At 34.3% G+C, this 13,793-nt stretch overlaps 1 protein-coding gene and 1 pseudogene across 8 annotated transcripts; both read left to right on the plus strand.

Moving 5' to 3' along the window:
* The first annotated feature begins 3,825 nt into the window (after window positions 1-3,825).
* On the plus strand, window positions 3,826-6,260 carry LOC144554662 (uncharacterized; annotated as a pseudogene).
* A 2,410-nt stretch (window positions 6,261-8,670) lies between these two features.
* LOC144556014 (uncharacterized) lies at window positions 8,671-12,941 on the plus strand. Of its 8 annotated transcripts, XM_078304487.1 has the most exons (5): window positions 8,671-8,794; window positions 9,898-10,433; window positions 11,014-11,616; window positions 11,972-12,049; window positions 12,599-12,941. In XM_078304487.1, exons 2-5 carry the CDS (start codon window positions 9,940-9,942, stop codon window positions 12,714-12,716), a joined length of 1,293 nt encoding a protein of 430 aa, XP_078160613.1. In that variant the 5' UTR covers window positions 8,671-8,794; window positions 9,898-9,939; the 3' UTR covers window positions 12,717-12,941. The 8 variants fall into 8 exon arrangements, with proteins under 8 accessions (XP_078160613.1, XP_078160621.1, XP_078160630.1 ...); XM_078304513.1 differs by lacking the exons at window positions 8,671-8,794; window positions 12,599-12,941 and adding an exon at window positions 12,460-12,484 and having other exon boundaries at window positions 9,854-10,433; XM_078304495.1 differs by lacking the exons at window positions 8,671-8,794; window positions 11,972-12,049 and having other exon boundaries at window positions 9,853-10,433.
* Window positions 12,942-13,793: the final 852 nt, after the last annotated feature.

Consider the following 13,793-nt stretch of genomic DNA (forward strand, 5'->3'; position numbering starts at 1 on the left):
AATCTTTGAATTTTTGAAGGCCTGGAATGATCCCACCATAAGTTGCATCGTTATGACATCGCCAAATCGCCCAAATGGAATTTGTCAGAAGTGACCATTGGTCATCATCCACCTGTGAGCCCAACTGCATAAAAGAACCTGTTAGAGCTTCCGATCTGAGTGCCAGAGGCCCCATATAATGGCACAGCTTTGCGAATTGATAGTGGAATACATGATGAATAACCATATCTTCCCCTTCATCACATAACTGACAATCCGAATTTGCCCTTGTGATTCTTCTATGAATAATCGCTCTAGTCCTAGTGGTACTGCTCCATTGAGCAATTTCCACATGTGTAATATGACTCTTAGAGTGATATTCCCCCTCTTCCAGATCATTTCCAATAGACCTTTGAATTACGGGTCTAATTGTTGTTCCCAGTTCTCAAGCAAGCCATATGTTTTTTTAACAGTAAACTGTCCATTGGTAGCATGTAAAAATTAGCCTATCCTGGCCCTCATCTGGATTTGGCTGCCTGATATTTTGAACAATCAACATAGTTTGAGAATAACCAAAACAGTTCCACCAGTGCCTCTACATCCCATACCCCAGATTGCTGAACTACCAAGTCCCGCACTTTTAACTTTCTTTGAACTTCCCCCTGCAGCCTATATCCCAACGCCCCTTCAAACCACGGCTGTGTCAATGTCCCACATAATTCTTTATTTCCCAGATGCCATGTCAGCCAAGGTATCATTTGTTCCCTACTCATTAACATTGCACGCCAAAAAGAGGTACAATTATAAATCCTTGCTGAGTGCCAGAGATCGCTTCTCAGCAAGTACTTAGCTTTGACCATCTCTGCCCAGGGAGCCTTCGAACCCGATGCCAGTCTCCATAGAAATTTCATGAGAAAAGCTTGAGTATTCCATGTAGCTAGGCATCCCACAATACAATCTCCTTTGATAATATTATCTATTGTTTATATTCATATCGTTGTCGTTATTATATTATGTGGAGGTTTAATGCCTTGTGTTTTTCATACCTCATTATATCTAATATTTTATATCTTCATTTTCAAAGTCCAAATTTTTTATTTGAAGTTTCGAACAGCTCAACATGTTATTTATACTAAAATATGCTTGGGGATGAAATTTTATACATTTTGAAAAATTTTTACTATTTTTTAAGATAGGTACAAAATCATTGTTTTTGGACCGTTCAAAAAACAGTGATTTTCTACCTATCTTAAAAAATAGTAAAAAAATTTGTCCATATTTTACATGCTTGGAGACCAAATATGAAGGTATTGGAACCCTCCTCTTATATTATATTATGATAATAATATATTATTACAATTTATGTTTATTATAATATACATCACGAATTAAAGCTCATGTTTTAATTCATATTAATAGTTTGAAATAATAGTTTAGATTTCAAACAGTTGATCTGAATGTTCAACATTATCTTTGTATTAAAATGTACTGGGAGACTAAATTTTACATTTGTGTGGAACCTTTTACTATCATTTTAGATATATGGAAAATCTTTGTTTTCAGAAAAATTTGTACTATAAAATACAACGATTTTGTACCTATCTAAAAGAATATTAATTTTTTTTTCAAAAAATATAAAATTTAGTCTTTAAGTACAATTTAATATGAATATTATGTTGAACGGTTCAAATATGTTGTTGCTACGGTGAGTTGCGAAGTAAAACGCGTCTCTACTTCACGCAATATCTTCATTTTCAAAGTTCAAAACGTCGATTTGAACCGTTAGATGTGATTTCCATATTGAAATGTGCTTGGAAACCAAATTTTACATTTTTTGGAATTTTTTTACTATTTATTAAGCCACTTTGAAAATCTGAAAATCCGGATGAACAGTAAAACAGTAAAAATTTATGGGCCACCGGATCGGCGATTTTCAAAGTGACTTAATAAATAGTAAAAAAATTCCAAAAAATGTAAAATTTGGTCTCCAAGCACATTTCAATATAGGTGTGAAGTAAAATAGTCGCTTTACTTCGCAACTCACCGTAGCTCATCTCCCTTAAAATTGTAAAATATGGGCACACATTGAGGGCCTGTTCGGCAGGACTTGTTCCTATAGGGTTTAACAGGGTTTTGGGCAATTCTCATTTTATTTCCCAAAGACCGTTCGGAATGCCAAAATAATTTCAATGGGTTCCCATATTCTCTTTCCAAAAACGTCCCCAACAGGTCAAAAGCAAGGGAAAACTAAAATGAGATCGAAGTGAATTAATTTCTTCCCACCACTCTCTCTCTTCTCTCTATTCCTCCACGTGGATGGATTTTTATTTTTTATGTTTTCTCTTCTCTCTCCACATATGCTTCATACACATGCATGAAATGTTATATATAAACACAACTCCCTCTTTGTTTAATTTCTGTTGTGGGACTAATCAAAATTGGGATCCGGAATTTTCTTTTAATTTTTGTTTTAGTTTAGTAGGACTTTCAGTTTTTTCACTATAATAATTAATAAATTATTTGATTATAAAATACAGTAAGTAATCATGATGCGAGGTTTATATTAAGCTAACTTTAACTTAATTGGTTAAAATCAATACAGAACATAACACTATACTATTCAAAAAAGATAATTAAATAAAATATCATTTATAACTAAACTAAATTAAAACAATTAAATAAATATACATATTTCAAAATAAATAAAGATTTTTCACAATTAATCCCATGATACAAACGAACACTTATTTTCTCATATTCCCATAATTAATCTCATGCATTCTGCACCCGTGGGTTCCCACTTTTTCAAAAGTGAATTCCCATTCCCATTCCTATTCCCATTCCGTAATCCCGTGACATCCGAACACGCCCTGAAATAGAAGCATTAACTCGCAAATCACAATGTACATAAAGGCATTTCTTTATACAGTAATAATAAACAATGTTTAGATTATTATTACAATCATCACCGTAGTCATTGGCGGATCCACATAGGCCCAGGGGTAGGCACTTGCCTACCCCTGGATTTGAATTTTTTTTTAGGCCCAGTACGTTTTTACTCTTGTGCCTAACCCTGGTTCAGATACAGTGCCTAACCCTGGCCCAGATAAAATTATAACAAGGCCCGCTCCACTTGATTGAATTAAAATTATAACAAGGCCCAGATAAAATTATAACTGCTTCGCTGGAGCCAGAGAGCAAAACCAAAAGATAAATAACAGGCTTTAAATAACAAGGCCCGCTCCAGATAAATTTAGATATTCTGATGAGCAAAACCAAAAGAAAAAAACAAAGACCTATGCGTGATGCATCTCTGGAGCCAGAGAGCAAACGAAAAAAAAAGACCATTGAGAAAAAAAAGACCTCCGCTAGGTCATCGCTAAGTCACGCCAGGCAGCATCACCACTAGTCAGCGCCTCCGCGGCTCCGTCCTTTGCCTTACGTTGTCACGCGCCAGCCCACTAGAGAGAAGAATCGTGCCTCTTCCTTCTCCACCCGCTCTCTTCACGCATCAGCACACCCTTCTCCTTCTCTTTCATTTTTTTTGTAAGATCTCAATTGCTAGTTTGAATTGACTAATTGAATTAATATCTTGCATAATTCATGTAGAAAATTCATAACCTTCTCAATTTCAAACCTTTCTTGCACAATTGCACATCCTTTCTCAATTTCACACATTTCTCAAATGAATTGTTGAAGACCTTGAATTGTGAAATTAAAGTGTGCTTGAATTAAGAATTGAAATGTTGAAAATCGTGAATTGTGAATTGTATATAGTTTGGTGAAAGGGTATAGTTTGCTTGATCTAATTAATGACATTGAATTCTACATTTTAGGGTATTAAAAATGAACAAGTTCTATAAGCCTGTGCCTAAGTCTCCAATTGGTTCAACTTCACAAGAACCAAGACAAATTGAGCCTAATAGTGCCGAACAAGAACCTCCTCCTGATCCTGGTTTAAGGCCACCTATATCTCAATACAACCCCAATGAGCAAGACAGTGTACGTCGTTCTTATCTAATAAAAAAACCATTTCAACCTTACAACCATAATTTTCCCCAAAGAGATATAGGTGGTAAGATGAGAAGATTTAACAAAGATTGGTTTAATCAATACAACACTTGGTTGGAATATAGTGTTGAAAAAGATGCGGCATTTTGCCTTTGTTGTTATCTATTTAGACCGAATTATGTTGGTTCAGGTGGAAGGACCGTTTTTGTTGGAGAGGGTTATAGAAATTGGAAATCAAAGAAAGGGTTTGACGAACATGTCGGTGATTCAAATAGTTTGCACAACCAAGCATATAGGATGTGTATGAATTTGATGAATCAAAATCAAAGCATTCAAACTATGTTAGATAGACATAGTGTTAAAGAAGATATGGATTATCGAATACAACTAAATGCTACTGTAGATACAATTCAACTTCTTTTGAGGCAAGGTTTGGCATTTCGCGGGCATGACGAGTCCGAAAGCTCTAATAATCAAGGAAATTTTCTTGAGTTTATGAGATTTTTAGGAGATCATAATAAAGAAATAGATAAGGTGATTTTGGACAAGTGTCCTCAAAACCTAAAGTTGATCGCACCATCAATCCAAAAGGAGATTGTGAATGCTTGTGCAGAGGAGACAATTAAGGAGGTAATTGCAGAATTGGGAGATGAATAGTTCTCTGTTTTGGTTGACGAGTCAAGGGATGTCTCAGTGAAAGAGCAAATGGCAGTTGTGATTCGATTTGTGAATAAAGGAGGTTATGTTGTCGAACGGTTTCTAGGTATTGTTCATGTTCCCAACACTACATCTCTCCAATTGAAAACGGCACTTGAGAGTTTATTTGGTAAGTACGGTCTAACATTTTCTAGATTACGTGGCCAAGGGTATGATGGAGCTAGTAATATGCGAGGGGAGTTCAATGGGCTCAAAACATTAATCATGCGGGAAAACGGGTCCGCATACTATGTGCATTGCTTTGCACATCAACTTCAACTAACTCTTGTTGCGATGGCCAAGAAACATAATAAGGTTTGGTGTTTATTTCAAATTGTTTCTACTATTCTTAATGTTGTTTGTGCATCTTGTAAAAGACGTGATCAATTACGTGAGAAACAATTAGAGAAAATTGTGGAAGCTCTTTCAAATGATGAGATTGTAACTGGAAAAGGTTTGAATCAAGAAATGAGTCTTGCACGTCCATGTGACACTCGATGGAGTTCTCATTACAAAACTTTAAATAGTTTGATTATATTATTTTCAGCCACAATAGATGCAATTGAGGAAGTAGAATTGGAGGGGGTAAAAGATGAACATCGAGGAGAGGCAATTGGACTATTGGAAACGATGCGCTCTTTTGATTTTGTGTTTAATTGTCATCTCATGAGAAATTTATTAGGCATCACCAATGATTTATCCCAAGCCTTGCAACGTAAAAATCAAGATGTGGTTAATGCTATGTGTTTGGTGAGAACCGCTAAATTTCGGTTGCAACAAATGAGGGATAGGGAATGGGGATTGTTATTCCAAGAAGTGTGTGCATTTTGTGAGAAACACGGTATTGAAATTCCAGACATGGAGGGTATCCGTCCCGGTATATCACAGCGTCAGCCAACAGGATTTAATAATTTGCATTACTATCGTGTTGAAATGTTTAACACGGTTATTGATATGCAATTACTAGAGCTTAATGATAGATTCAAGGAAACAACTACCGAACTTCTTATGTGTATGTCATGTTTAGACCCAAATGATTCTTTTTCTTCATTTAAAAAAGACAAGTTGCTTAAACTTGCTCAATTCTATCCCTCAGATTTCAACCAATGGGAGCTTGGTACTCTAGAAAATCAATTGGAGAATTATCATTTGGATTTGAAAAACAATAGTGATTTTTTGGAGTTAAGGGGATTAGTTGAACTTTCTCTAAAACTTGTGGAAAAAAAAAACATATTGTTTATCCCTTGGTTTATAAATTATTGAAATTGACATTGATATTGCCGGTGGCTACCGCTAGTGTCGAAAGGGTATTTTCGGCAATGAATGTGGTGAAAAACGACTCAAGAAATAGCATGGGAGATCAATGGTTGAATGATTGTTTTATTACTTATATTGAGAGGGATTTGTTCAAGGGTGTTAATAATGAAAGAATTATGCAAAGATTTCAACATATGAAGAACCGCAGAGGCAACCTTGGTTCATCGTCATCGACTTTATTTGACTAGATAGGTATTATTATATATATATTTTTTTTATATGTAAAACAATACCATTTTTTTATTTTATAGTCTTGTTAGCATTTTGTACTTTAGCTCATGAGATTATATGATAAAAAAAATTTTGAGCTCTTATTAGTGTTTTGTGCCTACCCCTGACTAAAATCCTGGATCCGCCCCTGACCGTAGTTATCATCTTCATTATCTTCAATTCTTCATTATAGTAATATATAATATATATTGCTATTATATTATTATTATTATTATTATTATTATTATTATTATTATTATTATTATTATTATTATTATTATTATTATTATTATTATTATTATTATTATTATTATTATTATTATTATTATTATTATTATTATTATTATTATTATTATTATTATTATTATTATTATTATTATTATTATTATTATTATTATTATTATTATTATTATTATTATTATTATTATTATTATTATTATTATTATTATTATTATTATTATTATTATTATTATTATTATTATTATTATTATTATTATTATTATTATTATTATTATTATTATTATTATTATTATTATTATTATTATTATTATTATTATTATTATTATTATTATTATTATTATTATTATTATTATTATTATTATTATTATTATTATTATTATTATTATTATTATTATTATTATTATTATTATTATTATTATTATTATTATTATTATTATTATTATTATTATTATTATTATTATTATTATTATTATTATTATTATTATTATTATTATTATTATTATTATTATTATTATTATTATTATTATTATTATTATTATTATTATTATTATTATTATTATTATTATTATTATTATTATTATTATTATTATTATTATTATTATTATTATTATTATTATTATTATTATTATTATTATTATTATTATTATTATTATTATTATTATTATTATTATTATTATTATTATTATTATTATTATTATTATTATTATTATTATTATTATTATTATTATTATTATTATTATTATTATTATTATTATTATTATTATTATTATTATTATTATTATTATTATTATTATTATTATTATTATTATTATTATTATTATTATTATTATTATTATTATTATTATTATTATTATTATTATTATTATTATTATTATTATAGTAACACTATAGGAAAAAGTTAGCTCCTTAATTGTTGCCTTCTTTGATTGTAGTCCAGTAGTCCATCGCTTTTCTTTTCTCTTTCATTATCTTGTCCGATTGTTTACAAGTAGGGTTGCAAAAAAAAATTTGTAGTTTGTGATTCGAGTTTGATTCGAAATAGTTTAAAATTAATTCAAAACAAATTCAAACTGAACATGGTTCGTTCGAAATAGGTTTGCGAACTATTCTAGTTCGAATCTCAAAGTAACGTGAACCGTTGATTTCCGTTTATGACTTATGTTCACTGATGACTTAAAAGTTAAAACATAAGGCCTTTCAGCCATAAGTCATAACTCGTAAGTCGTAATCCTCGCTCTCAGTTCTAAAACCCTAGACGACTTTCACCTCTCGCTTTCAGCGACTACGATCACTCTTCTTTATCGTAAAAAAATTCGTAAAAGATTCGAAATTGAGTTCGTAAAAAATTCGATTTGAAATTATTTCAATTCAAATTTAGTTCGAAATTAATTCAAATCAAAATCAAACTGAAATAAGTTCGGTTGAATTCGTTTGCAGCCTTATAAGTATTAAGTTATTTCTTATTAAAAAGAAAAGGAATTAGATAAGGGGCTTTCCGCTTCCAAGTCTGTTTGCCCGAGGAATCTAAGTGGATACAGAGTATGGCTAATATAACATCAGTGTCATTTCAGTCTATATAACACCAACTCCAAAATCTATCAAATCGAGTTCAAATGGTGAATCCAAACCGTTCAACTCCAAAATCTATAAAATTTATAAGTTTTTGAGTTTATTTGATATCAAGTCAAGCGGTCAAACGTTTGAGTTTTTAAGTTAATTTTAATACATTCATTTTTCAATTTTTTTGCTGCTTGATTTGATACTAAAATAACTTGAAAATATAAAAAGTTTGCATGTAAACGCATCACTTATAAAGTAAATTAGTTTGAACGGTTTGGATTCACCATTTGAACTTGATTTAATAGGTTTTGGAGTTGATGTTATATAGACTGAAATGACACTAATATTATATTAGCTATACTCGTGGATATATTGTATGAATTGGTTCCCAATTCATTAATGCTCTAAGCCTTATTTTTGTACTGTCAGTTAAATAATTACTTGGGCACTTTCTCAGTGCAATTCTCTTGGGTCAGAAGGCCCAGAACCAAAAAGAAAGGAGTCCGTATCCTCTGATATATCTCATATTTTGCGTGACCGACGTGTCCGGTTTCTATTCGGGGATTGCGCAGGAGGGCGAGTATCATTTGAGTTTTGAGATTCGTGCAGAACGTATTTGAACAGTTGAGATTTTTCAATGAGTCACGCAAAATAACGCAAAATATGAGATATATCAGAGGATGAGAATTCAAAAAGGAAGGCTCTCCGCCTTTCCGTCGTTTCTCTCTCCGCATTGCCTCGGCCTCCCTCCGCTCCGTCGTTTCTCGATAGTTGTTTTCGGGTAAGACATTTCACACGAACCTCGTTTTTCTTTGACTGAATCTCTTTAGATCTCGTTTTTCTGAAAGGAAAATACGATTGATGCTTGTAGGGTTTGAGGTTTACATTTCTTATTGGATATTGAGGGTACTGGTACAAGGAGGTTTAGGCTTTTAGGAGAAATAACCAAACAAATTAGATTTTGTGATCTTTTGAAGAAGTATGTGAAAACTTGCTGTGTTGGATAATTCATGAATTACTTTGGTTTTCTGATTTGATCATATTAACAGAAGCTCATATTCTCAATACTTTACATATGGCCTGGTTATACAATTGAGGTCTAATTGTGGCAATAAAAATTCTAAGATAAATGCATGAAAGCTTAAAATCATACAATTTAAATAGAGCTGGGCTTGTTATTAATTACTAGAATTAGACAAGAACAGCAAATAGAGACTGTTATACAGTCAAGCTTGATAAACCATCAGATATGAGATACAAAACCCAAATTTGACAGGAACCATCTAATGAAATTTGTGCAATTATCTCACTGGTGGCTTGTACTCTGATACTTTATATATGTACACTGTATTAGTACTGGTTTTGACAATAATTTCTGGTTTATAGTCTGATTCTTCATACATGTGTTATAATGTAATACTGGTATCTATCTGATATGATGCCACAACAACAATTTTAGTTTAATCTCCTAAATAGATAGACCAAGAAGAAAATATTTTTTAAGTAGCGGACTTTCTGATAGCTTATTCCATTTAAAAAAGAAACAAACTGTCACCAAGATTTGGGACAGGATATTTTTGAGGATATCTTCCACAACCAGCTAATTGTTGGATATCTTCCACAATTAGTTCTGATAGCTTATCCCATTAAAAAGTTCTCCTTTGATTCAGCAGGTTAATTTAAGACGGTTTTATGTAGTTTTTAATAAAATAATGATCTCCCATCTGTTTCTAATTGTGGAAGATATCTGACAACCCACTAGGAAGCTGTGACATAATACAGGACAGGTAACCTAATTAAGAAATGGATTTAGGGACTGATTGAGAGGATTTAATTTGTAGTCCATTTACTCAATTTCTTGTGTTCTCTGTGTTTTTTGCCTAGGCTTTATTTGTCACAGCACAAAATTTTAACGCGATAACAAAAATGGAAGAAGGGAACAAAAATCCTGCCACCGGTGCAGCTGGAGCGGCGGCTCAGCAGCAGCAGCATCTACTCTTACAGCAACAGCTGTTTCTGATGCAACAACAGCAACAACAGCAGCAACAGCAGCAACAGCGCCCGAGACCGCACATACAGCAGCCCAATTTACAGCAATCGCATTTGCAGCAAGCCATGGCCCGCTTCCCTTCCAACATCGATGCTCACCTTCGCGCCCCAGGGTTCCGATCCCTCCAGTTCGCACAAGCGCAATTGCAGCAAGGACAGCTGTCACAAGCGCAATTACAGCAAGGACAGCTGTCACAAGCGCAATTACAGCAAGGACAGCTGTCGCAAGCACAGTTGCAACAGCAAATGGCGAGATCTTCTGCACCTCAGGTTAGGAATCCCGAAATAGAGATGGCACTTCAGGATGCAACCAAGGTGTGCAACCCTGATGTCAAAACCCCATTCGCTTCAATTGAGGATGCCGTTAACAGGTTAGTTCTTTTTCTTTCCTAATTTGTTGCATTTTTATGGTTATTGGTTATGTGTTGCTGGGAGATAGGCTAATAGCAAAGAGGAGATCATTTGGAAGGCGTTTGCTTGACTAATTGTAGAATTCAAGCAGAGTTTAATTCAATTCAGGAAATCCCTTTTTATAATTAAAGAGTACAATTTCAGAGTTTAGATTGAATTATCATCTGTTGATCCTATGTAATGGCTTGGGCTGTTACTGTCAATTTAAAGAATTCAAGAAATTAGGGGATAATGTTCGATTTGAGCTGTCATATATGCCTGCTGTTATCTGCCAACTTTTCAATTAATCTGTTGCAGTTCTCTGACTTGGTCCATATCGAGTGGCCCTTACTCAGGGTCTTCTCTGACAATTGGAAGTTTGCCATAATTGAAGCCAGTGCTAAGCTTCTCAGTGCAAAATATGAAATGTGTTTGCCTGAGACCCACTATTCGAACAATGATCTGACCAAATGCTTGTCAATTTGCGGTACCAAATCTGTATCATCCAAGCTGAACTGGTTCCTTAAGGCCGTTGTTCTAAAGAATGAGTTATGTAAGCAGGTTGTTGCCATATCATGTGGTGTCGGATTATGAGGCTGAGGAGGATGACAAGATGGTAGAAAGCGACAAGACGGGGCAGTCCCCATCCAGGTTGCAGCAGTGGGACCACAACATCCTGGTGAAGATATCCGAGTTCACGTCGACCTTTGAGAAGCAGGTGTTAGCGTTCAACATTATGACGCGCAAGCGCTCCCTCGGGGAGTTCCGCTCTGAGGAGCGCCTCCACCTCGAGCAGTCGCTGGTCCAAAATGAGAAGCGCCTTGCTTTGGAGACTCGTGCAGATATTGAGGCTCGACAGAAGGCAGCTGCCCAGATGGCTGCTTCAGCAGCACAGGCTGACATGATGGTCCCCCCTCATATGTCTGTACCCATGCATGGCCGTGCAGCCACTATACGGGGGGAGGATGCACAGGATCAGGAGTTGATGCGTCAGGGTAGCTGGGCAGGGAATGCTAGTCACAGTGGGATAAATGCTGCTAATGCTAATGAGAATGAGAATGGGGAGGAGGAAGAGGAGGGGGAGGAGGATTTCTTGAACAATGATGAAAATGAGGAGGATGATGACGGGGATGATTCGGGAGGAGAGCTGGATTTGAATGTTAGGTGAGTGCATAATTTGTCTTTTCCTTTTTAAGCAAAATTATGTAGATTTCAATAACTTTAATTGTGATCATAGTATTGCTGCTGCTGCTGTTAGATTAATTTTATAAGTTTAACTTTGTGGTTGCCATAGATCTTTTAGGTGTCTTGTACCTGTAACACGGTTAAGAGTATTTTTATGCTATTCTGCATCTATGTTGTATACTATTTAGTATTTACACACTCTCTCTCTCTTTGGATGAGTTTTGGATAACCAGACAGTTCCAGCAGTTAACTAAAAGAAGTCTTTTTTTAGTAAATCCCATTAATGTACAACTTAGAATTGTGATAAGCTGAAGTCTGACAAATATCAGAATAGTATAGGTGGACGAAATCTGACAAGTGAGCTTGACGCAATGGTGAAGCTCGACCAGTGCTTCCTCAATAATAAATTTAGGTTTAACCTAATCCTTCACCTTTAGAAACTGAAGTTAATGCGTACACAAATAGCAAGTTATAGAGATATTAGAGTCATGTTAGGTCTGTTTTTTCTTGTCATGTTTATGCATTTGGAAAAAAAATAAAATAAAATACGACTTAGTTCTTTCCTCTTGGTAGTAAAGGCCCATTGAGAAAAGATTTAGCTTAAGTCCTTTATTAATAGCCAGATCCAAAACCCACAGAATATACACTGGGGCCGGCAGAAGGGAGAAAAAATGGATCCTAATTGGATCTAGAATCAAGAGTCAGATAAAACATCAAGCTGCTTCTGAGTCAGGCCCACCAGGCAACCTCATTTGACAAGCTTAGCAAAGTTTTATTTTTATTTTTATATATCCTACCTAAGCTGAACTCTTTTGAATCCAGTCCTAGCTAGAGAAATGAGTTCGCATCCGCTGCCATAGGCGATATGATAGCTGGTTACATTTGGGCTGTAACCAGTTGGTCCCACTGAAATAGCCCCCCTCCCACCTAAGCATAATCTGGGTCATTTAAACTTGATCAGGCTGCTCAAACCGGCTATGGAAGCCAGTTGCCGTCACTTGAATGGCAGCGATGTGGACCCTAGGGATTTGTGTTCCCAGGACTGCCATTATAAAGCAGACACTTATCTTTGCAATTAATGATCTCCAATTCATTAGATTATTTGTGTAAGGATGTTCTTATTCAAATAAAGTAAAAGGAAAACTGAATTTTTAGGGATGTTTATATAGACCTGGTTGAGAATTGTCAGGTGTCAGTGGGAGAGAAGGGCAATAGGTTTCTGTAGCTAAAATGTATGGCTTCTTGCAAAGATGGAGTGGTGAAGGCCTCGTAAAACTATCAGAACTGTATGTAGTGAATGGTTTATGAATTTACATTCAAATGATACAAATGTTGGAAATTCATTTAGAGATAGTCCGGTATAATAATATATTATGTTTGTGCCTCTGTGGCTTACTGGTTTGTACATTCTCAGCATTTCATCTGGTATTGTAAGCTGATATCTTTATCTAAATGAATCGCGAGTGGTGTTGTCTGCAACATATATATGCTTTATTGAATAGTGTAGTTGCTATACCAAATGATACCATTCAAATCGGCATTTGACATCCTGTGGAGTATTATATTGGACTTTACAAATTGGTACCAGTACGAGAAACGGGTTGGTACTCGGAGCATTTGCTTCTCTTTTCTGATACCAGAAATACTTCCTGTGTTTTGCCTATTTATCTCTTCATGTGGAACCTACATAGATGTGACGCTAAATGGCGAAATTAATAATAAAGGTAATGGCATAAAAATCAAGAAAGCAACAAGTGTTATGTTCTATCTATTGTTTATTTTAAACCACGAGTTGTAAGTGATTGTGGGGGGTTAAATAATAGTTCCAAAAAGACCCTGAAGTCCAGCTTTGGTTGTTAACTTAGCAACAAAGAAATGGAAGTTCAGAATTGATTGCTTCCCTTTTTCCAGGATAGATCTGCTTCTTTTTGTTGTTAGCACATTGGTTAGGGATTCGTAGGAGTCTGGGACTCTGGGGAGTGGTGGCGACTGGCCAGTATAATATTATTATTTATATTGCTAAAGCGGGGCGATATTTTGGCTCTAAAATTGTATATCGGTTTTAGTTTTAAACGGGCAGAGCACTGGTTATTTGAAGCAATATATCACATAATTATATCCAAAATTCACATGACTACATGCCTTAAAATCTAAAA

This window comes from Carex rostrata, chromosome 1, assembly GCF_964058835.1.
Source record: "Carex rostrata chromosome 1, lpCarRost1.2, whole genome shotgun sequence".
Classification (NCBI taxonomy): domain Eukaryota; kingdom Viridiplantae; phylum Streptophyta; class Magnoliopsida; order Poales; family Cyperaceae; genus Carex; species Carex rostrata.